This window comes from Mirounga angustirostris, unplaced genomic scaffold, assembly GCF_029215605.1.
Source record: "Mirounga angustirostris isolate CCGP_5_RB_7025 unplaced genomic scaffold, mMirAng1.0.hap1 SCAF_14, whole genome shotgun sequence".
Taxonomy (NCBI): Eukaryota; Metazoa; Chordata; class Mammalia; order Carnivora; family Phocidae; genus Mirounga; species Mirounga angustirostris.
This window is the reverse complement of record NW_026991722.1, coordinates 44,078,148-44,103,348: the sequence shown is the minus strand read 5'-3', so window position 1 is coordinate 44,103,348 and position 25,201 is coordinate 44,078,148. Positions and strand designations below refer to the sequence as shown.

Sequence of the window (25,201 nt, the reverse complement as noted above, 5' to 3'; positions counted from 1 at the left end):
ACACCAAGAGGTGAAGTATGTTTTCTGAATCCTAAAAACTGCTTTGAGTTGGTGTCCTCTGGAAACCTACACCTGATTTTAGTATTAGTTTAAAACATGAGTTTCCTTATGATTGCGCGATGCTTGGCAACTTTCAAACACTGGCACAATCCGCAGTCTCATCTGATCCTCCCGAGAACCCATCAGCAGGCAGAGCGGGGGTTCTTATTGAGAGGCGCTGAGCTGCGGGCAACTTGCTCCAGGCCACAGCGCTGTCAAGTAGCAGAGATGCCAGATGCCAACATGAGTCTTTTGGTAACACATCAACTAGGTGCTGTCAACTCGGCCATTTAAAGCCACCGTTTTACAGGTGCAAGTGATGCAGTAAAGATCGGCTCCCGGGAGAAACTAGCAAGGGGTGGGGGAGCAGGGTGTGGAAGGGGAAGGAGCCAAGCAAGGGTGACTTCAGAAATGCCAGACTCAGCTTGTTCTTTGAGGGAGAGGTGCTGTAGAGCCTAAATCACATCTCAGAATTTATTCCACCTTCAGGCAAAGGAGTTGGCCTTTTATATTCCCACACATGTCTGTGTTGGCCAGTCAACAAGGGCTGCCCCCCACCACCTTGGAAGAGCACCCAGTGCTCTGAGGCAATCCTTTGAAGGGTGCCAAGCACACTTGATGGGACTCCAACAGTTATGCCCCAAATCTACGCTGATCAGGAGGATTACATGAGCTACGGTACCTGGGATAAGTGAAAACAACTTAGAATTTTTCACATGCTATTTGAATATAAGAAATTATTTTATTCCAGTGCATTCTTGGGGCAGACTGAGTCATCCAAGTACATTCTTTGAAATCAGAATCAGACAGAGCTGCAGGACTCTGCCTCTCTTCCTGGGAATCTGATGCAAATACATTCATTTAGGAACTGGGGGCATAGTCAAGGCTGGGTGTTCCTTCATTGAATTTATAGGAATTAATTCTATTAACTCATTCTGTTTGGACAAGAAGTGAAGCATAGAGGACGAGTGATGTAGACCCAAGTCCCCTAAGTGGTAAATGGCAGGCCTTGAATAGGAATCAGGTCTCCTGATTCCATCCATCCGGGGTCCTTTCCAGGGCCCTCCATACCAGCAGTAGGAAGGAACTCTGTTTTTCCGCTGGGTGGGGATGAGGTGAGGAAGAGGACAGGGGCCAGGGGAGGATTCTCTGATAGTCAGCAGTTCTAGAACTTGCCCGGACATGGAGATAAGATGGAGTCTTTTGCATGTTTTTGTAGTCCTTCTCTACTGTGGACAGGCTCTTATAGGACAAGAAGAAAAGTACCCTGTAACTCATTTCTAGAGGCTTCGTGGTGTGACAGCATCACAAATATACCACATAGAGCTTGAATGGAAACCACCCGTGGCCTGGTGAGGGGAAGAAGCTGGGGACAGGAGAATGAGCCTTGCTCCCAGGTTGAGAAGGGGAAAAACAACTTATCTCTTTGAATTCTCCACCACGCAGCACTATCAAGTGTTTATGCATAGCTGCTTGAGTTGAGAGGCTGTATTCACCCCTCCCCAGCCACCCCGCCACTTAAAAGGAATGGTTTTATTTGAAGGGAAGGAGAGGGCAACAAGGGAAGGGGAGCCCAGGGTGCCTCAGAGAGTGCCCCGCAGGCCCTCACCATGTATGCAGGGCTGGCGTGGGCTGGGAAGATTTGGGGCGGGGGGAGTTGCAGCAGTGTCTTAGGAGAAGTCTGACACACATACTCCACTCTATTTTCTTAAATTTCTAAGGAAAATGTGCATCTCTAAAGAAAATATGTTACTTACAATACATAAAGCCATTTAATTTGTACTGAAGTTTAAAAAAAAGTTTAAACAAAACGCGTATGGAAGCTGTCTAAATGCTTGGGTTAGAAAGAAGATTGGGTCAAATACAATAGCGGGTCCTAAAGCAATAGCCTGCTACAGGGAGTACAAATCTATCCGCATTTAGTCTAAATGTAGAGTGACCTTTCACTACCAAGCCTTGAGCTTAAAGTCAGCTGCAGTTATTGGAAATCATTTCCAAAGGTCATTTGTAAAAAAAAAAAAAAAAGTATATGGATTTAAAGATGCCTCCCATATATGTAGAAAGCCAAACCTGCAAGGCTAGTCAAAAGTAATATGGGGGAAATCACTGTTGCAATGATGAGTTTTGAAAACAACCTAGAAGGTCGAGGGTCACACAGATAGCAATTTCATTTTCTTTCCTTATCCATCAGTAGACTTGTTCCTGTGTGTATTGCTGAGCTATTTACCACCACCACATATAAAGCAGAAAAAGAATATGCAATATTATTTAGGAGGGAGTTACTAAGAACCATTTGCTTTCACTAGATCAGGGCTAATATTACACTGAAGCCAAGCAGAGAACATTCCGATGAGCCAAACCCTGACTCTCATTCCAAATGGTGGCATTTACATGCAGGATGTCCAACATGTCATTAGAAATTTTTCAATGAAGTCACTGAAGTCACTAGGGCATGATTCCTTGTGCCACCTTAGTAAGTTTTAAAAAAATTTCAGTAGCTCAGCAGGAGTGCTGAAATGCTCTCTAAGTTCATCAGTGAATGCTAAAGGAGCCCCCCTTTCAGATGCAGGCAGAAGGCGAGCAGGTATGTGCATACGTGAGAATTAAGATGTGCTTTGATGATTCTCAAAGACATTCTCTTCTCCCATCCTCCCCTCACCCCAGTGTAAAATGTGTTTAATGTGGAATATCAATTTGTTTTTCTTGGAGTAAAACAGAAATTAATTACAAACAAGTCTGCTTTATTTAATTAGGAATCTCTTTGTCTCAATGTTTTGCTTTTCACTCTTCCCAACTGACCCCTCCCCTTTTCCCCCTGTTTCTGATATTGGTATTTATATATATATAAATATATATAGGTGTTTATATATGTAATGTTTATGTTAATATACGTATATATTATGTATATATATGTAATATATCATGTTTTTATATACATATATATAAATATATATATAATAGACTGCTTTTTTGAACTTCAGCATAGACTCCTAAAGAAAAAAAACACTATCTATTTGGATGACTTATTTAGGAACTGTATGTTTATTAAGTATTAAGTCAGAGTATTAATAATTGTTTTGTTCTTTGCCCCAACAACAACAAAAAATAAACAACCTCTATCCTGTACTGGAACTCTCCTAGACACTAGAGCCCACATAGATTAAAAACAAGCCGCCTCATCTGCCCTCACGATGTTGGTCTGCTTTTGCTAGTTGAAGAGGAGTTGCCTACAGTTTGGTGTTTGTGATACAGAGGAACAAACGCCATGTTGACTAAGAAATCTGGGTTCCAGTGTTGTTTTCAACACTTACTGGTCTCGTCACTGGAGGCAAGAAACTTCATCTAAGTCTTACTTTTCTTCCACTGTAAAATGAGAGAAAGAATATCTGTCCTACCTACCTCATAGGGCAGTGGAGAAAATAAAAATAAAGACTTTATGAAAATGCTTCATAAATTTCACAGCGTTCTGTAAACTTAAGGGACTGATGCACTGAGTCAATGGCAGATCCAGTGTCTAGCTCGGTCTAAACAGATTGGGTTCTCCACATAGGGATGAATCCAAGAGTCATGTCTTTGGCAGACAGTACGAATTTACCAGGTGACTTATGTAACACATCATAGATCTGTGTGTGTGTGTTTTAGGAATGGGATGGTATGTCAGGGAACAGAATGTGGTCCTGGGCTATTGCATCCTGGAAATGTGCCCATTCTGTTTTGTTGTGCTTGACCCTGAATAGTTCCCTTGTAAGATGTGAACACTTTGAGCCTTTTACCCTCCTGCTGACAACCTCTTGCATCTTTCTCTTTCATTATAAAAGCAATACGTTCATAACAGAATATTTGAAAAAGGCCAAAAAGAAGTAAGAAAAATGTCCCCTGTAGTACCACTGTCCTCAGACATACACTTTTTTGTAAAGATGTTTTTTTTTTTTTAAATTTGACAGAGGGAGAGACAGCGAGAGAGGGAACACAAGCAGGGGGAGTGGGAGAGGGAGAAGCAGGCTTCCCGCGGAGCAGGGAGCCCGATGCGGGGGCTTGATCCCAAGACCCTGGGATCATGACCTGAGCAGAAGGCAGACACTTAAGGACTGAGCCACCCAGGCACCCCTGGACAACCACTATTAATCCTTTAATTTTTGCTTTCCCTCCCTCCCTCTCTCTCTTTATATGTATGTATATGTATATATTTGGTTGGTTGGTTTTGTATATTTGTGGTCAAACTGCATATCCAATGTTAGAGTCTGCTTTTATTTCCCACATAACATTATAAAATAAAAACATTTCTTTTTTTTTTGAGATTTTATTTATTAATTTGAGAAAGAGCGAGAGAGAGAGCATGAGAGGAGGGAGGGTCAGAGGGAGAAGCAGACTCCCCACAGAGCAGGGAGCCTGACTCGGAACTCGATCCCGGGACTCCAGGGTCATGACCTGAGCCGAAGGCAGTGGCTTAACCAACTCAGCCACCCAGGCGCCCTAAAATAAAAACATTTCTATGTTTCCATCTCCTTTCTCCTCTCTTGTCTTTCAAAACTCAAGCCCTGCACCATCTCCTTTTGGTAGCTTAACGTGTCCTGCTAATTTGATCACCTGAGCCTCAGATGCATTCTAATAACATCTGTAAGCCAGCATTGGAGTTCACCTCTCTTCTTCCTGTGAGTTAACAGAATCCTCTGTATTCCTCATTTCACCACGAGCTCCTTCAGTAAGAAGCATGTCTGTTTGACTTTGTGTACACAGAGCCTAGATCAGTGCCTGACAGATTGCTCAATCAATATTTGTAGACTAAACCATCGAATGTTGTGCTAAATTCTTTCATGAGTTTCTACCCTATAGTCCTTTGAATAGATGAACCATAATTGCCTCAAAAAGCTCTCCATTGCTGGTTCCAATACTGTTACTACAAATAACTATGTAATTAACACTCTTTTTTTTTTTTAAGATTTTATTTATTTATTTGACAGAGAGAGACACAGCGAGAGAGGGAACACAAGCAGGGGGAGTGGGAGAGGGAGAAGCAGGCTTCCCGCGGAGCAGGGAGCCCGATGCGGGGCTCGATCCCAGGACCCTGGGATCATGACCTGAGCCGAAGGCAGACGCTTAACGACTGAGCCACCCAGGCGCCCCTGTAATTAACACTCTTAAATATAATTTTTTTCTGTATTTCAGGTTTTTTAAAATTAAAGATTCAGAGAAAGGAAATTCTAGGTCTAAACATTTTTTATAACTCTTGACATATATTGACCAATTTCTTTTAAAGAAGGTGGATTTACTTTCATCATTTCCAGGCTATATCCCACATTGGTCAAGACCCCATTAAGACAGCACACGTGTTTCTTCCTCCAGGAAGCCTTCTCTGTTCCCCTACCACCTCTGACCTGTCAAGCTTGGGCATGCCTCCTCTGTACTTCCATATAACCTCCACCATAGATTTATGATGCTTTATTGCATACTCTTTCTTCCAGAGAAGAGTATTAGCTCTTTGAAGGCAAGAGGCAAATCTCACTCATTCTTATAATCCTCAGTGCCTACAAGTGTAACAGATTTTCAATACATTCTTGTTGACTGCAAGTAGCTGGTGTTTATTCCAACTATATAATGAAATTGATCCATGAATAGAGTTAATAATGGCAATGATTATTATGTACCAAACAGAGAGATAGAGAATTAGTAGAATTCTTTGCTCTGGAAATCTTGACAGAATTACCATTCAACGTCCGCTATGATGTTCAGTTATTCAATGATTCACACGCTGGAATCAGGAAGTTTCAGAAGGGTGAATTTCCACTTTTCCATCAACCTGCCTTTACTCTGTTTTATACATCAGGATTCCTTCCTCTCAAAAGTCCTAGGGTTTACTACTTCAGCATACAGATTCAATTACTGGTAGTGCTGCCTTAGGCAAGCAGCCCTATCCGCTCCAAATCTGTTAAAAAAGAAAGTCTAGACTTTTCCTGGGGAAAAAAAAAAAGGATTTTATAATTTATACCAGTTAATAATGAATATTTTACCAAGGGCAGAAAATGAGCAGAGTGACGTGAGAGAGCCCGTGAAATTATTTCATAACAACCCATTGGCTAAAACAGAAGCTGAATAGTCCATGCTTAAACCCGAGTGCACAAAGCAGATGTAAAAATGAAGTGATCTCAAAGAATACAGATACCACCTTTCACTTCTTTAGCCTTTCTTCAAAATGCTGATCAACAGTCAGCCAAAAAAAAATGATCCTTAAATATGTGAGAATTCCGGGATGTTGATGGAAATGGATTAAGGCCACAGGAGGATTCTTTTTCCCTTCATTTTTGCGCATATCCGCATAGCAGAACTGGAATAGTGCATTTTTTCCCCCTAGTTTCCCAAATTAAGAAGTGGGCTGAGAAATTGGAATTAGTTGCAGATTGAATTTTACATGTTAAATAAAGGCTTTTGGTTTTGAAAAAAAAGCATAACATAAAATATCGGTAAGAAGCAGCTTCAATGTTCCTTTTTTTACAGGGCCAAAAACATAAATATGCACGACCAGGAAACTTAGTGCCAACTTATGAACACAGTCTTGCCATGACCCACGCAGATATACTGCATATTCTTCACGGTGAGGTACCCATCTTCATTCCATTCACAAAAAATAGCCACTCCTGTCTGGCATCAATCAGCATGTGAATTCCTGACATACTTAGCCCAGCAAGTATTTGCTAAGTGTCATGTTTAGAGCAGAGAAGCATCAATCATTCAAGTGTTACTAATTTCCATTGTAATGAGCACTTGAGAATGAACAGTAAGTTCATTGTTCAGGAGTACATGTGCAATCCTGCTGTTGATCACCAATAAACATGAACTCATTTTCAAACTCTCAGTGCTTGCCTCTGGCACCCGGACTTTGGAGGTAGGATTTCTGTGGGTAATTATCCCACTTCGAATGTGTTCAGCGCTTTGTCGTTAACAAAGGCTTCCATTACATAACCTCGCAGATCCAGTAGAAGCAGAGGCCTGACAATGTAATTATTACTATTAAATTCAAAGCTAGCTCTGATGATTTCTGACAAGCCCCTATCTTTGTCAGCAAATTCTGTGGGTTGAGTCAACTTACGGAATATCCGCTGAACACGGTCCCTTCGTCCTTTTTTACCCCCCTACCCCCTAGCCCGTCAGTCATGGCCCTAGTTCAAGTCCTTATCAGCCTCCTCTCCATCAGCTTCAACATTTCTTTGAACTTGTCGTCGGTGCCCCAGTCTCCATCCTCCCCTTCCCACCTCCCAATCAATCCTCCACACAGCAGTCAGAGTGACCTTTAGAAAAGCAAATCTATCACATTATTTTCCTTCCTTAACATCATTCGATGGCTTACAGCTGCATTCAAGATAAAGTACAAACTCCTACACGGAGTAAACAAGACCCACAAACTCCTCAGGGTCTGGCTTCTGCCTAGGGGCCAGGTTCAGAGCCTCTAAACACCGAAGAGATTATGGGGCCCCACTTCCTAGTCCCTTTAGCCATATGTAAATAAGAAAAAGAGAGGAAGAAACCATAAAACGTAAAACACAGATGCATGCTGTAGTTAAACTAATTTCTTAAAAACATTTTTGATTACAAAATTCTGGATACATTTATCAAAGTCAAACTGCTCTCACTTTTTTCCCCTCCGCTTTACTGGTGCTCCTAAAAAATTGCATACTCAGCCAGTTGGGGGATCTAGAGCTGTAGCTGTCTCTCCAGCCAAGAACAGTCAAGCAAACAGAACAGTAGCAACAAGAAAACTGTGTATGCCATTATGGGACTCATTCATTCATTCATTCATTCATTCACTTATGATGAATTCATTGTATACTGGGCACTGAACCAGCCCCTATTAAGTACTGAGGACGCACAGTGAATGGGATGTTGTCACTGGCATTAAGGAGCTTGCAATTTATTTATTTATTTATTATTTTTTTATTTTATTTTTTTTAAGATTTTATTTATTTATTTGAGAGAGAGAATGAGATAGAGAGAGCATGAGAGGGGGAGGGTCAGAGGGAGAAGCAGACTCCCTGCCGAGCAGGGAGCCCGATGCGGGACTCGATCCAGGGACTCCAGGATCATGACCTGAGCTGAAGGCAGTCGCTTAACCGACTGAGCCACCCAGGCGCCCAAGGAGCTCGCAATTTAGAAGAGGGAATGGAAAAGGGGTTGCAGAATCCTTGGAGATTTTCTAGTCTTTGCCTAAATGCCTCTTGTGACAGGTATCTCAGTGCTCCTTACTTCCTTGAAGTCTCTATTCACTGTATCTTGTACCTTGTTCTATGACTTCTTTTCCACAGAAGAGTCCTTCAAATATTTGTTGATTTACCAAAAAAAAAAAAAAAATAGTAATTCCTTTTCAACATGAAAGTCCTTTAAGAATAATTTTTTTTTTAATTTTAAATTTATTTATTTGACAGAGAGAGAGAGAGAGAGCACAGGAGGGGGAGCAGCAGAGGGAGAGGGAGAAGCAGGCCCCCCGCTGAGCAAGGAGCCCGAAGTGGGACTTGATCCCAGGACCCTTGGATCAGAACCCGAGCCGAAGGCAGCCGCTTAACCGACTGAGCCACCCAGATGCCCCAAGAATAAAATTGAATACAATTCATTTACTCAAAAAATTGTACTGAACATCTGCTATATCCCTCGCTCTAGGAATCCAAAGGCCCTTGCCTTAAGCTCCTCCTGGTCTAGTGGCAGACATAGATAAGCAGACAATGATAAAGCAGTGTGGCAAGAAGAGTGACTGAGGGACTGAATCTAACGTGAGTGTGTGTGTGTGTGCGCGCGCACATGCATATATGTAAGGACAGGGAGGCGCTGGTCCCTGAGAAGGTATTAGCCAGGCTAAGGATCCTGACGGGAATCCAGGCAGATGCACCGCCAATAAGCACTCATCTGGAGGTAGGACCACACGTGGCAGGTTAGAGGAAGCGCTGTAGGAGGGCTGGACCCGGAAGAAGCTGTTAAAACACAATTTTCCAGTGTACACCTTCAGAATTTTTGACTGAATGGGTCTTGGGTGAGGCCCAATAATGTGTGTTTCTAACTAGTTCTGGGGCGATATTGATGATACTAGCCTGGGGAACCACACTTTGGAAGCCACTGCCATAGACAGGTAAGGAGCAAATCACAAAACGTTTTGTCCATAAAAATCATATGTGCCCTATGAGTACAAATCACAAAACTCTACGTTTATTCTGAAGTGGATGTTTTTTGCAATTCAGTACATTGTTCCTGTGTCCTGTCATATGCAAAGCACTATGCAAGGTCGTCTTCTTTTCTAGAGTCAATCCTTCTTCACCTTCACGTTCCCAATGGTTTCCAACCCTTTCACTCTCTTGGTTTTCACTAACAAAATGTAATGATCCCTTTTGATAACACTGGGATTTAGGATTACCTTAAGAAAGGCTTTGAAGTCGAAAGATCTAAACTCAAAACCCAGATTCCCAATCCTTACTAACCATGAACACTTGGGAAATTAATTTAACTCATGTAATTGTAATTTTTCTCATTTCTAAAGTGAGGAAAGACCTATCTTATAGGGATTTTGTGAAGATGAAATAAAGTATCAACTAATGCAATGTCTAGAGCATAATCAGTGCTCAAGAAACTGCTAGCTCAGAAAGGATGGTCTTTTCAATTAATTATGCCCCAGAAACTGGTGACTCCTGTCTTGACCCCTACTTTACCCACAAACAAAAATTAATTCCAGGTGGATTATAGAACTAAGTGAGAAGGATAAACAATAAAGCTTTTAGAACAAAACACTGGGTAACACCTTTATGAACTTAAAGCAAACAACCTTTCCTAAACAGGACGCAAAGGAACTAACCATAAAAAATTTGATAAACTTAGCTACATTAAAATTAAGAAACTTTGATTATCCAAAGACACCATTAATTAATATAGTAAAAAGAAAATTCGCTAATAAGGATAAAACCTTGGCAATGCATGTATCTGACAAAAGAATATATAAAGAACTCCTACAAATCAGTAAGATAGTCAACCACTCAGAAAAATGGGAGAGAACGTGGAAAGCCACTTCATGAAAGAGGATTCTCAAATAACTGAAACATGATAAAGCTACCTAAATTCAGGAGTCACCAGGGAAATGAAAATTCTATGCCATACATACTCACCAGAATGGCTAAAATTAAAAAAAAAAAATCAAACAATGCCATGTGCTGGGGAGGATTTGGAACAAAAGGAACTCACACACACTGATGGAGGAGTGTAATTTGCATAATGACTTTGGAAACTGGCGATCAGATTCCACTAAAGCAAAGCAGATGCCTGCCCATGAAATGGAAACATCATAGAAACTAAAGAGAATTTAAGCTTTAAATTCGATTCTCTTGGGAAGAGTTAGAACTTTTAAGTCTAGAAGTGAAAGCGGATATTGAACGGTATGCTTGTGCCAATGGTTGTCCCATAAAAAATAACAGAAGAACCCAAAAAATGTTCTTCATCTATGAATTTCTATGCTATTACCTTAGTGCCAAGATTCCTATCAAGCCACATGTATTGCTACTAAACCACTGTAAAGGCAACTTAATATTGTCTTAGTAAAGATGAGGCAAAGACAAAGGAGGAAACAATGTGATAATGAGTAAAAGAAGAAAAGCTACCAAAAGAAAGATAAAGAGTAAATTAATTTAACTGTGTTCTTTGGAGAATTCCAAACAATCCTAAAATTAGAAGGGTTAGGACTATGTCCAGAGGAAACTAAAACAAAACAAAATAGAACACTTACTTTGTTCTCTATGAGGTCACCGGGAAATAGTGACAAATGAAAACGCACAAAGAGATTTTGGTTAAAAAATAACAGTTGTATGACTTTGCGAGGGCTGCCACAATAGAATACCACGGACTGGGTGGCTTGAACAACTGTTTTTCCTCACAGTTCTGGAGGCTGTAAGTCTGAGATCAGGGTGTTGGAGGGCTGATTTCAGGTAGAGACCTCTCTTGGCTTATGGATGGCCATCTTGTCCCTCTTTCCTCACATGGCCTTTCTTCTATGTCCCTGCATCTCTGGTATCTCTCTTGGTGTCCCAATTTCTTCTTCTTATAAGAACACCAGTTAGACTGGAATCAAGCCCACCCTAATGACCTCATTTTAACTTAGTCACCTCTTTAAGGATCCTATCCCTAAATATAGTCACATGCTCAAGTGCCGGATGTCAGGACTTCCACATATAAATTTGGGGAGGGAGGGGACACAATTCGGTTCATAACACTAGTCTTCAGAAAAAATTTACATATTAATGCATATATTTAAAAATAATGCTAAAAAGTGTTCTATTTTTGTTTTCTCTTATACTTCTCTGAGTACTAAAGTATTCTAATTTATAAAAGCTATGATCAGTCAAATGCCTACTGTGTGTGTTTGTTGGGGGTGGGGAGAGTTGACAGATTTTCTCAATACCTCTTCTCAGTTTCCTTTTCTCAGTCCCTTCTCTCTTTTGATTTCTGATACACAGCTATATTAGGCAGCTGATAAAAGGTCTCTCAATGATCCCTGCCTTCTGGTATTCATGCCCTGTGTAATTCCTTGCCCTTGAATGCGGGCTGAATTTATTGATTCCCTTCTTACAAACAGCATATGGCAGAAGTGTTGGAATATCACTTTTAATTTTAGGTTATAAAAGGACTGTGGCCCCCTCCGTGGAGACGAACCCTGAGAGACTATGGACTCTGAGAAACAAACTGAGGCTTCTAGAGGGGAGAGGGGTGGGGGGATGGGTTAGCCTGGTGACGGGTATTAAAGAGGGCACGTTCTGCATGGAGCACTGGGTGTTATGCGCAAACAGTGAATCATGGAACACTCCATCAAAAACTGATGATGTAATGTATGGTGATTAACATAACATAATAATAAAAAAATAAATAAATGAAAAAAAGAAAAAGGACTGTGGCTTATATCTTGGGCATTCTCTTTTGGTTCACTCACTTCTGGAGGAAGCCAGTTGCCACGTTGTGAGGCAGTCCTGTGGAGAGGGCCATGTGACAGAGCTTGGAAGCAGATTTTGTGAGGTCTGCTCACTTGAGTGAGCTTGGAAGTAGCAAGCCGTAAGAGGATTGTAGCCTTCTGGGAAACCCCAAGCTAAAACTCTAGCTAAGCTGTGATTGGATTCCCAGACCACAGAAACTATGAAATATTAAGTGTCTGTTGTTTTCAGCTGCTCACAGTAATTCGTTATGTGGTAATTCGTTATGGTAATTCGTTATGCAACAATAGATAACGAATATAAGCTCAGCGTACAAATACCAGTCAGAAATAGCCTTCTGAAGCTGTAGCTCATAGACGCATGAAAAAATAGTGAGTGCTTAAAAAATCCATTTCAGACTTTTTATTAACAACTTTAAAATCTCAGCTGAGCCTATGCTAGTTTTTTTTAATTTTTGTTTTTTTTTTAAGATTTTATTTATTTGCGAGAGAGAGAATGAGAGACAGAGAGCATGAGAGGGAGGAGGGTCAGAGGGAGAAGCAGACTCCCTGCTGAGCAGGGAGCCCGATGCGGGACTCGATCCCGGGACTCGATCCCGGGACTCCGGGATCATGACCTGAGCCGAAGGCAGTCGCTTAACCAACTGAGCCACCCAGGCGCCCCGAGCCTATGCTAGTTTTTAACACAACAAGGAACCTGAGAAGAGAGTTGCTTTGCTCTGTCTTCCTATTATTACACCAAAATGCCTTAGCATGTCTCTCAATTCTTTTCAGTTTAGCTCTAGAATTATCTAGTTAGGTTGTGTTTTCCTTTCCTTCAGTTGAAATTTCAGTTTCCCTTTTAAGGGAGGACTAAAAAAATCCAAGAATTATCAAATACCTTGTTTTTAATAAGAAGAAATTATATGGTTAATATGCAATACCCACCTGGGGATAGAGCCAGATTCTCTAAGCAATGCTTACACATTTTGTTGGCAGGGACTAGAACTGATCCAACCTTTGGATCATCATGCTTTGGGCAGCACTCCTTCCTGGGGTGCTCCCCAGCCTGCTCCCCAGCCATGCAGGATTCTGTGGGCCTGGGTGACCGCTCCAAGAGACAGTCATCACGTTCCATTCCTACACCCTCATAGTTGGCACTTACTGCTCATATTACTTACACTCTCTAAAGGTGACTCTCAGCCAGCAATCTATCTTTTTATTGGAGGGCTCGAGATACAGGAAGTGAGGGAGAGGAAAGGTCTGGTCTTCATCGATGCTTTTATAATTATTGGCTAACAGTTACAGTGGCAAGAATTCTACATAGAATGAAACCAAACACCATGGGCGAGAGGCTGAAAGGGAGGAGGGGGGACTGCTGCCCAAAGGGATGTTGGAGACTGGGCAGTTTAATAATTTCCTAGACAGACGCAAGGATATTAACTCAAGTAAAAGGACAGTTTAGTAATTTCTGTCCAACAGTCTCTTGTTCTTCCACAGTGTGTGCATGTGAATGCGTGTCTGTGTGCACATGCGTGTGCAATCTAAAGTCAGCTATGATATCCACACGTATGTTGAGGTTGATAAACTACGCCCAGTCCTTTCATTTGACCTTACGTTTATTGGAGAAAAACAACAGAAAATCAGTTGATTTAGGGAATATTTTCTGTTGTCAACAGAATTCTTTGTATCTATCAACAAATGTCTCAACTTCAGATAAACAAGTATTTTAAACATCTTCAGATAATGAGTCACTGCTTGGTTCTTTCAGTCTGACCATTTGAGTTCCGATTTTGCTCTACCACTTGCTAGCCAAGCGGGCAAGTTATTTAATCCTGTGAGCTTCACTTTTTCATCTCTAAAAGGAAGCAAGAGCAGATTTTACTGACAGGGTTGAGGAATGCTTAGGACGGCACCACACCCCTCCCCCCTCCTCACAGCTATTCCTCAATAAACATCAGCAATCACTCAGAGCGTGGAAGAAATTTTCCCAAAATCAGTAGTTCTCCACAATATAACTATGAACAAACTCCTCAGTAGAGAAAGTGCTATTATTAGTAGCATAATCTTTAGCCATAAAACCAAAATGTTTCAATATTATCTATCATGAAGCACAACACTTATAATGCAATCCATCTTTCTAGACCATCTGTGAGGGTTTGCTTTCTTATTATTACATAATGGTATTTAAATTGGTTCCATGGCATGGAATTAGAGGAGGAACCACGTTGTAATAGAGATATCTCTCTGCACGGTGGAAGATTCCAGTAAAGCAGCCTCTAAAGGGATGGTCCTGTTGACTTGCATCATTAAACAGCTGGTTCCATGGAAGAATCCCTGTGAACGGAGCTGAAAACTTTTGAGGAGGAAAAGATTAAGATGGCTGCCATCCGGGAGCCTGCTGGCCATTCGAATCCTCAAATAATACCACTCAAAATTAACTCTCACTGTGAATTACTGTTATGTTAGCACGTCACTGCTTTGCTATGTTACCATCACTGTCTCCCAGACTTGGGAGACCTGGGAGAAAGACCAGCATCTTTCTGGCCTAATCGAAATTTGTGCACAGGGCCTGGATGGGGAGCCTACACACTTCCTGCCATTAATTCTCCCCGCGAAACACACAGTTCTGCACTGTAGAATATACCCTAATTAGAAAATGATGGAAGGTCTGTTTTTTTTTTTTTTTTTAAAGATTTTATTTATTTATTTGAGAGAGAGAGAATGAGAGAGAGAAAGCACATGCGAGGGGGGAGGGTCAGAGGGAGAAGCAGGCTCCCCGCCGAGCAGGGAGCCCGATGCGGGACTCGATCCAGGGACTCCAGGATCATGACCTGAGCCGAAGGCAGTCGCTCAACCAACTGAGCCACCCAGGCGCCCTGGAAGGTCTGTTTTTATTTAAAATTCCCATCCTGTGTTGCTAGTTACGTTGCCATCAGGAGGAGCTCACGAGGAGTTGCAGTTCCCGCAGCAGCCCCCTCCCCGCGTCCCGTGTTTGTAGGAGTTAGAGGCTCGGCTCGGCTTCGCGTCTTCCCAGACCCACCGCAAGGGCGAGCTCTACGGAGCCTTCCCAGACTCTCCAGAATGCAGTCGTCGCTCTTCATTGTGTCCTCCTGGCACTCCGCTCGTACCTTTATCGGGACACCTGTACGCCATTGGGTCTCACCTCCTGGTTTGCCCGCCCGCCTTCCCTTCTGAGGGCATAAATTCCTGTCTCTGTCTGGGTTTGACACAAAACAGATATTAAAAAAAATACTGGATAACTAATGAATGCACGAGGAGAATAAAGACGATGAAAGATGAAAATAAGGAAACGGGGAGTGTAAAGAAATCCAGAGAGACTCTTACGTCGAAGTCTTTCCGATCAAATGTAAAGAATGTCTTATAAATACTGGAAATCCCTGATTATCACATGAAAAGGGGCAGAAAGGGCTCCTGAGGCCATGCTCTTTCCCTAGGGGACAGTGGGGTGCATGGCCCAAGGCACGGATGGGCTTTCCTCTAGGTTCTGGCCGTTCCGCGGCCCCCACCCTCCCGTAAGTCATCCTGGTTATCATTCTGTTTGAAAGAATTGGAGCTACTTTTCACTCGGGAGAACATAATAACAATCAGTCCTTCACTGCTAAATTAGGATGGACAGCCCTTCTCTTGGGAAGAAAAGCAATAACTGATCACGATAATGAGATTGTGCAACAAGCTTTGAAAATGCTTGTACCACATTTATAAAGAGCAGTATTTGCTTACACTTCACATATAGCCATCAATTTATGGGTTGGAGCCACAGAATAGGTAATAAATACGAGTCTAACAACTTATTGAAACCATTTTATTGCTTTTTTAAATAATAAAAACGCTATTTGCCTGTTCACTTCATATTAAACTATAGTATCCAAAATATTCCACTTTGGACTTTCAAAATCAATTCTGGCAGGACTTAGCCCATAACACAATAATTCATTTTATTTTTTTATTTTTTATTTTTTAAAGATTTTATTTATTTATTCGAGTGAGAGAGAATGAGAGATAGCACGAGAGGGAAGAGGGTCAGAGGCTCAGAGGGAGAAGCAGATTCCCTGCTGAGCAGGGAGCCCGACGTGGGACTCGATCCCAGGAATCCAGGATCATGACCTGAGCCGAAGGCAGTCGTTTAACCAACTGAGCCACCCAGGCGCCCCCACAATAATTCATTTTTTCTGAAGTAAATACCACCAGTGATGCAGAGTGCTCTCAAAAATTGTGTTCCAAGCATGATATTGGATTTTTAGTTCATATCATTGAAACTGGCTTTACTGGGTCTCATAAAATGCATTTCCAACAGTGATTAAATGTTTTATAAGATCAAACTCAGTATTTCATTTAAAATTTAAACAGAACAAAGATTTTAAGAGTTTATATAAAGAGAATATTGGAAGTTAGAGAAAATTAAAGGATTTCATTATAGTATATCATTTTCTATATATTGAGAAAGTTGTATTTTTCTCTTTAACTTCCTACATTGAAACCAAAGGGATAAAAATGACCTACAATTCAGGGAATTTATAACTATTATAATTTATGAAATGTCACAGAGTTGGTAGTGTATATTTAGGGAAATCCATTGATAAAATTAAGGTAAAATTTCAAAATACATACAATTAATTTAGTTGGATACTCAGAGGTTGAGTGAGAACAGTGTGTAATGATGCAAAGCTAGGTATTTAATGGCAGATTATAAAATACATCAGTTAAAATACAAGAGAATAGCATAACGAAATGAAGCAGAAAATGAGAGTGATGGTGTGCTCGGTTAACTCACTGACAGTATGCTTATCAAGGCAGAGAACCAGGCTCCCTTAGTTGATTTTTTGGAGCCTAATCAGAATGACACCTCTGTCTCCCTCCCATCCCTGGTTGGATCCAACTACAGACACCCCCTTTCCCAACCTCACTGCTCACCCCATTTCCAAATGGGGTATGCAGCAAACCACGCTCTCTGGATTCACTCCAGCCTTCTAAATTGTCTAACCACATCTGCCTTGCTCTTAGTTTCCACATGCAGCCCATGAAGCTGTGGGCTTCAGCACTTGAGGAAAAACTAGTCATAGTGGCGTCTTTTGAGAAAAAGATGGATTTGGTGGCAGAAGTGCTCATGTATGAAGGGATATTTCAAAATTTTAGCTGAGGTATGCTTTGCCTTTAGAAAACTTAATGTAGAAAATCCAAAATAATTTATCTATTCTTTCAAAATAATTTATTGGGCAAGTGATATATAACCTGCACATACAGAGATGAAGAAACTCTATTCTAGGAGTCCAGAGACCAGAGAAGTCATCTTAAAACTTTTTCTTTGAGCAGCACTAAACTCTCCCCTCATTTATTTGTTATCTATCTGTCTATCATCTATCTATCTATCTATCTATCTATCTATCTATCTATCTATCTATCTATCATCTATCTATCATCTATCTATCTATCATCTATCCTTATACCACTGTGGTGGGATATTTTGATTTCATAAAATTTACTCTCTACCAAAATAGAGAACTAAAAAGAAAAAATATGCACAAATGGAAGTTGTAATATTTTCTTCCCTGATAGATTATCTTGAGGTATGAGCAACCCACTTTGGAAATCACTGTCCCCAAAGGACACAAAGATGTGTGAACAGATAAGGCATAGAGACTGAAGCAACTAATCCACTGGGGGAACTGGCAAGACTCTGCAGACGGGGTAGATTGGAGTGGATACAAACTAGGTCTTTGAAGAATGAATAGGATACAAAACACATAGTGTAGGATGTGATAATGTGTGTGTACATCATGACAAATGGATTATTTTTGACATCAGTATTTTTCATATTCATTTGCCTCTTTATTTCGCATCATTGATCCCTTCATTCCATTAAAATCCTATGTGGAAGCCTAACATGTAATATAAAGAAAAGCAGCATTGCTCTGGCTGAAGTGGGAGGTGGGGTCTGGAGAAAGGACCTTCTCAATGCTGAGAGGCCCCTGTGGGACTCAGAGCTCTAGAGAGTGCGGTATGAAACGGCACTACCTTACACAAAAGGTTTTCTTAAAATAATGCGTTTCTCTCCTATAGTCTTAAAAGTTTTGAAAAAATATAATTGTGATTTAAATTTTGGGAAAAATAAATTTAGTCAATTTGTGTGCTTTGAATAGGAGCGCTTTTTGTGGTTATTTAGTGATGGCACAGAAGGTATCCGACCAAATGCTTCGTCTCCAGGTGTCTGTCAGCTTCCACTGGAAGTCAGATTTCTCAACAGAGGAAATACACTGAAAGTAGAGGTTTACGACTTAGAAGTGTATCAGATTTGGTCAAATGTTTTTCTTCTCCGCTCCAAAGGACAAGAGTAAACAGAGTCATAACTATATTTCCTAAGAATCTATTCATTTAAAAAATTCACTAAAAAAAATTAAAAAATAAAAAAAAACCCATTCACTGAACGCCTGCTCTGTGACAGACACTGTGTTGGGTACAGTGAATAAATTTGAAACTTCACTGTGGTCCACTGGGAGGAAGTAGACAAATACATTAGAGTGGCAGACAAAACCCACACATATCAAGTTTAGCAATATGTAATTGCCAAGATAATAACACAAATCTATGAAATTGTATTTTACATATGTACTCTATTATACACTATATAAGTATATATTATATATTTATACATAAACGTTATTGAACAATTTTTGCTGTGTTTTATATAAAATTGAGTATCAGCATTTAATATTACCTATTTCAAAGACCGAAATTTCTTTTTTTTTCCCCAAACACCAACATTTTTTTTTTTTTTCACTGCCTGTTCCCACATCTTGTGCTCAGTTGTATTAGGGAGTTTTTAACTCTCATTGATTTATAAAAGCTCTTTCTGTTAAGATTATTAACTTTCTTTCTGTCAAATATATTGTAAATCCTATTTTTCCTAGTTTATATTTTGCCTTTTTATATGACTGAAGCATTATATGGTTTAGAGAAGATTTGAATTTTTAGAGAGTCAAGTTAAAAAAATTTTGTGTATCTGTGTGTGTGCATGTGTGTGTGTGTGTATTATATGTGGGTGTGTGTTTATCTCCTAGACGAATTCGTAAGAGCAGTAATATAGATTGAAGAAGTGATCCAAGAAAAGAATGGCTGGCTTTTCCAAGACTCCATGCATCTTCTCTGGAGGGAAAAATAAATAGCCTGGCTGATACCATGACTGGACATGAATTTCGGTCGATTAAGCGGGGGGAAGTAGCAGAACTCTTGGGAAAGAGGCCCCACCCTCAGGGCTCTCACTTCATACCCCCAGAGCTGGGTGCTGAGATGCTACAAATCCAAGAATGTTATTTGAGTAGAGAGCATTAGCAGGAGAGGTATCAAGAAGCCTGTTTTGTGAACAATTTTTCTTGCTTTCCTATGAGGGCTTTTACTTTCAGAACATTAAGACAAGATGAGATTTAGATATGGACGTAATTGGGAGGGGAAAGTGGGTTCCACGGCTTGACTGGGTTGGAGGCCCACTGGCCTGTCTTTAACTTTAGCTTGCAGAGACTTCCTAGGGCTGGCATAAAGCATTATAAAAATAAAGAGCGTGCCCTTGCCTGATCCTGTTTGCTGTGCACACCCTTCCTCAGAGAGCGTTGGTGGTAGTGGGGCAGCTTTGACAGGACAGAACTGGATTCTTCAGGATCTCATTTCAGACAAGAACTCCTTAATGATGGAACTTCATAGTGGGCAAACCATCAACACAATGTGGGGGGTGGCATTCTCTTCCACCAAAGGTGGGGGATGGCATGGAATCAGAAATCCTAATCCAATGAACAGGTAATCCTCATATTACTCTGACAGGCAACAAAACATCTGCCAGGCCGACAAAGGGGAAAGGTCATTCTAAGCAGAAGGAAGAGTGTGAGCAAAGGCGTGGAATCATGAAATAGCGATCTAAACTCTCTGGCCAAACATATACAGAGCCTTGGTGCCAATTACAAAACGCTGCTCCTGTGGAAAGACACAGTTTTAAAAAGGTTCCCCTTGGGGCTGACAAAATAAAGACAAGGCACATGTTCTGGGTGGAAGAATTAGAGAAAGGTGCCCCTTCCTTTGAGCTAATTCTTCACTAATTGAGCTAATTGATCACTTCTTCAATCTATATTACTGCTCTTACGAATTCGTCTAGGAGATAAACACACACCCACATATAATACACACACACACACACACACGCCCTGGCCCACAGCTTGGAGACACTGTCATTGGGCTTTCAATCCCCATTTCCTCTGCAGTTCACAGACTGCAGAACCCCATCTGGAGGCCTGCATTGTTCATTTTTTTTTCAATTTAACCCTCACTTGGGAGCTTAAAATTGCCTTGTTAGTTTCTTTATTCCACCCATGTATCCTGGCAATCCACCTGCTGCGAATGCCGGATGATCTTCTAAGTGCAAATTTCATCATACTCTGTTTCCCTGCTTCTTCTTTGACTATCCTAGTGGTTCTTAGACCTCTCACTTAGACCCAGCATTACCTTTTATAACAAATGTTTGTGGCCAGTTGTTTGCAAATGATGCAGCCATGGTATTCCTTCCCTTCCTGCACCTGCACACCCTGGCAATGTGCCTTTGCAGCCTCTCCCAAAAGATGGAGTTTATTTTCCCATACTTTGAATCTAGGAATGTCTGTGACTTATTTTGGCCAATGGAATGCTGCAGGGGTAACAGTGTGACAGTTTTGAGTCTAGGCTAGCACAATTGAGATCCCTGCTTCTGCCATGTGACCAACTCTAGGCTGGCCTACAGAAGGTTGAGAAACACATGGACCAGAGTGAGGTAGCCTAGTTGTCCCAACTGAGGCTTTAGAGATGGGAAGAAGTCCAGCCAGTATTGGCAAAGTCTACTACCTGACCTCTGCATGTGTCTGCATTATCATGAGGAAGTCCAGCCTAAATTACCAACCCACAGAATTGTGAGCTAAATAAATGGTGGCTGTTTGAAAGTATAAAGTTTTGGGATGGTTTATTATGCAGCAATAGCTAACTGACACAGTTATCTTGAAATGAAATGCACAGATGGTAAAATGCACATGCACATATAATTTCAGATAGTTAATGAAATGTCCTAATTATAATAAAAAAGAACCAAAGGGCAATAATTTATAATAAAATAATACAAACCGGTATATAAGTCTTCCCAGGTAAGACTACCAAAAAGGCATAAGGAAGAGCAGCAAGATGGTTGAACCCACACCTAGAACACTGAATGTATTAGCAATAATCCCAGACTGATGCACACTATGTATTAGTGTTCCAGATGCTCAGATCAGCAGTTGGTGACATAATTGTTCAAAGGACTAACACTTGGTCAAGTTCTGAACAAAATTAAAAAAATGTTTTCCCAGGTTTACATGGTAATTATTTTCTGGAAAATTTAGTGTCTCTTATATTTAGCAATAATTTCTTTTTTTGTATATATATCTCAAATAGAGTAACGGTCTAGGATCACCTAATTCTAAAAATGATTTCAAGAACATCCACTAGGATTTGAGGAAGCCATGTGCAACTGGGGTCAGTTCTTTGTTGGGCAGAACTGACCCGTACACTGCATGATGTCTAGCAGCATTGGCTTCCATCCACTAAATGCCAGCAACCTCCAATTTCTGTGACAACAAGAAGCTGTCCTCACGAACATCCAAAAATTCTTCCTAGGAGGGCCTGTACCCCCTGATGAAATCACCGCTCTGTTGAATCAAGTGTTAACTCCTGTGGTTATTACACATACATTGTGTACATTACATTGCCCTGTATTAGGATAGTCTGTTTATAGGCCATGAAAATGAAGCTTTTTGCACTCATGGGCCATCTTGGTATTCCTAGAAGCCAAGAAGTAGACGTGATATAGAATTGTAACATACTGGGATGCCTGGGTGGCTCAGTTGGTTAAGCAACCTGGAGTTGCTTGGAGGATCGAGTCCCGCATCAGGCTCCCTTCTCAGCAGGGAGTCTGCCTCTCCCTCTGACCCTCCCCCCCTCATGCTCTCTCTCCCATTCTCTCTCTCAAATAAATAAATAAAATCTTAAAAAAAAAAAAGAAATGCAACATATTACAGTGCACAAAAAAAGCGAATGTTCTATCTTCCTAAGAGAAGTGTTAAGGAATTATACAATATTAATGACTCTGTAAATATATAAAATATGAAGTCATGTCAGTGGAGTAGTCCCCAGTGGGAGGAGAAGTCAAATGGCAAAAATGAAAAGAACATATGTTCTTTCTGAAATTAAATTGAAATTTAATTAATTCATTAAATAATTAATAAATTAATGAATTTATTTAAAATAAGTTAAATTGAAATTAAAATTAGCTTCTTATCACTCAACCATGTGGATTGACTAATAGGATAGATGTCTTATGATTTGATTTAGCTTTAAATAAGTAGAAAAATTAACATAATTCATCCTAAAAAATAATTTTGAAATAATAATTTTGTGAAAACTGACGTCTAAAGTTACATTTGTTGTTTGTGAGAATAAAAAGTTGACTTAAAGGTTGAGGGCAGAGTTGGGTGCCAAGGATGGCTTATTGAAATCTAAGCTCTAGAGTAATCTGCATAACAATTACACTAATCATTTTCCTACCAGAAAAATTGATGATGTGTAGACTTTCCTGACCACATAGTGAGTCAGGGGAACATGGAACCAAATTCATGATTCCCAGTCCCAGACTACCATGTCATTATTCAAGAAGACCTACATCTACCACTCATGGGAGGTTAGCCCAAAGCTCACAAACTAGGTCGGTGGGTGAAGTGTTTCAATTTACAGGATGAAATGATGGGCACGGACCTGGTAAATTGTACTTGCAATTATTTTCTTAATTATAACTGCAGGGTAATTTCCGCAGATAGGGTGCATAATATAGGAAGAATTTTTTTCTCTTCACATTAAGGAGTAGGGCGATTGAAGGTCTCCCATGTTTGCTATAGGGTGTTGCTAAGATATCTAACATCCCTTAAATACAGCATTTCATGATTTTATGTAGTTTACAACTTCTTCACATGACAACCAAAAGAAATGATGAATTTGGAAAAGATAATCAATTAAACTGGTTGTGTGGTGTCATGTGAACAAAAGCAAGCTTTTTTTTTTTTTTTTTACCACACCTTTCTCTTTTTAATCTGTGGTTTTGGTCTTGTATATAGCACCATGAAATAGGTTTTTCTGCTTGTTGGTGTCCTGTAAGAGACTATAATGTAAGAATGTGTTTTTGGCTCCTTTTTTCCCTCCCCATTCACTTGATCAGTGTGAGAAACTATTTTCCTCTGGCTTCAGGTAATACGTTATTACCATCCAGTTTAGGTAAAACAGATCCTGGAAACACATTTTATTGATTTCTTAAGGATATAGGGATGTGCGTGTCTCAAAAAGGGGAGAAAAACCCAAACAAACCAAAAACCAAAAACCCACAAAATAAGAATAAAAACCAAAACTGGAAGTCAATATCACAGCTAATGACCACAAAGAAGAACAATAAAGTGGAAGAACAGAGCTAGAACAGAAAGAGAGAGCAGTAAAAATGAAGACCAAATAACCGAGGGACAGAAGGGGCAGGACAGACGTCCTCAGGGAAAGAGGACCGGAAGGGACGAGGACAGTGAGAAAGTGGCTCAGAGGAAGCAAAGAAAAGGACTGGGCAGAATGGAGGATTTTGTCCCAACTCTTCTCTTCTTCCTTTATTATTATTATTACTTTCCCCTTAGCATCACATTTGTGCCTCTCATGGTGAGATGCACAAGAGAGAAGACAGGACTTCTGACTTCAGTACTCTGTGCACTTTAAAGGCTCCTTCTCTAACCAACGTGGCACCTGAAAATAGTCCATCAGAAGATGTCCTGATTTCTTATGTCTGTACACAGGTATTTTTTTTCTCCCTTGAAAAGACACACGTCAGTAATTGCTTTATTTCAGAAAATACTTTTGGCAATGCTGATTTTATATCTCTAAGTGCCCCCTAGTGACAAGGTCCAACTTCAAAATCTCTTTCACAGTAATTTTATTCTAAATGTTTCCTTTTCCCGGTTCACATGTGGCCATCTCAGGAACAAAGCATCCAACTTATGATTAATTTATTTTAATTACAAAAGAGGAAAGTTGTTTGGGTAGGTATAGGACACCATCACAATGAGTTACTTATTTGCTTTATAAATTAATTTATAATTGAAGAAATCTATAGTCTCCTATTATAAAAGCAAGTTTCCTTGAGTTGTACTATAACAAAATAAGCTATTTGGGAATGTGATCAGTCATATCCCCCTCTTTCTCTGTTAAGTTATATTAAGACTCACATCCTGACATAGTTTCTTTCCGTTCATCTTGTGAAACAATAAAATAGTAGCACAGACATGAAGAATGACATGACACGACTCTCTGCGACTCTTTTCCAGTTCTGATTTTTCTTGATCATTTCTGATATTCCTAGAAACTTAGTATGGCAGCTAAGAGGCAAAATGTTGTAATCATAAAATTTAGGCTTAAATACCGATATAGTAACTTTTTGTGGGATATGAGGTATGCTATGTAATTTCTTTAAGTGCCAGTTTTGGGGCACCTGGGTGGCTCAGTTGGTTAAGTATCTGCCTCTTGGTTTCAGCTCAGGCCATGATCTCAGGGTTGTGAGATCCAGCCCTGAGTGGGGTTCCATGCTCAGCGCAGACCCTGCTTAAGATTCTTTCTCTCCCTCTACCTCTGCCTCTCCCCGACTCGTGAATGCTCTCTCTCTCTCTAAAATAAATAAATAAATCTTTTTTTAAAAAAGGAAGTGTCAGTTTTATATCTGTAAATTGGGAATGATGATAAAAGAGTGTTGTGGGGGATTATGTAAGATATTATATGTTAAGCTCTTAGTAGCCTACCTGCATATATTTAGGGCTTAATAAATGATAGTTATTATTATGATGTGCAGCTCAATAACCGATGTAAGCCAAACCTGTGTCTTTTCTTCTCTCTTTAAAAATATTTGGTAGAGGGACACCTGGGTGGCTCAGTCGTTAAACGTCTGCCTTCGGCTCAGGTTGTGATCCCAGGGTCCTGGGATCGAGCCCCTCATTGGGCTCCCTGCTCAGTGGGAAGCCTGCTTCTCCCTCTCACACTCCCCCTGCTTTTGTTCCCTCTTTCTCTGTCTCTCTCTGTGTCAAATAAATAAATAAAATCTTAAAAAAATATATTTGGTAGAAACAATCTCAATACTCTGAAGCAGAGTCATAAAAACCT

General features: G+C 40.4%; 1 protein-coding gene across 1 annotated transcript in view; it reads right to left on the bottom strand.

The window, feature by feature from the left end:
• CHST9 (carbohydrate sulfotransferase 9) overlaps positions 1-15,115 on the bottom strand; it is a 70,422-nt gene extending 55,307 nt beyond the window's left edge. Inside the window, exon 1 of the mRNA XM_064578795.1 lies at positions 15,091-15,115. Within this exon, the coding sequence (XP_064434865.1) occupies positions 15,091-15,115 (25 nt within the window). The remainder of the gene's footprint in view (positions 1-15,090) is intronic.
• Positions 15,116-25,201: the final 10,086 nt, after the last annotated feature.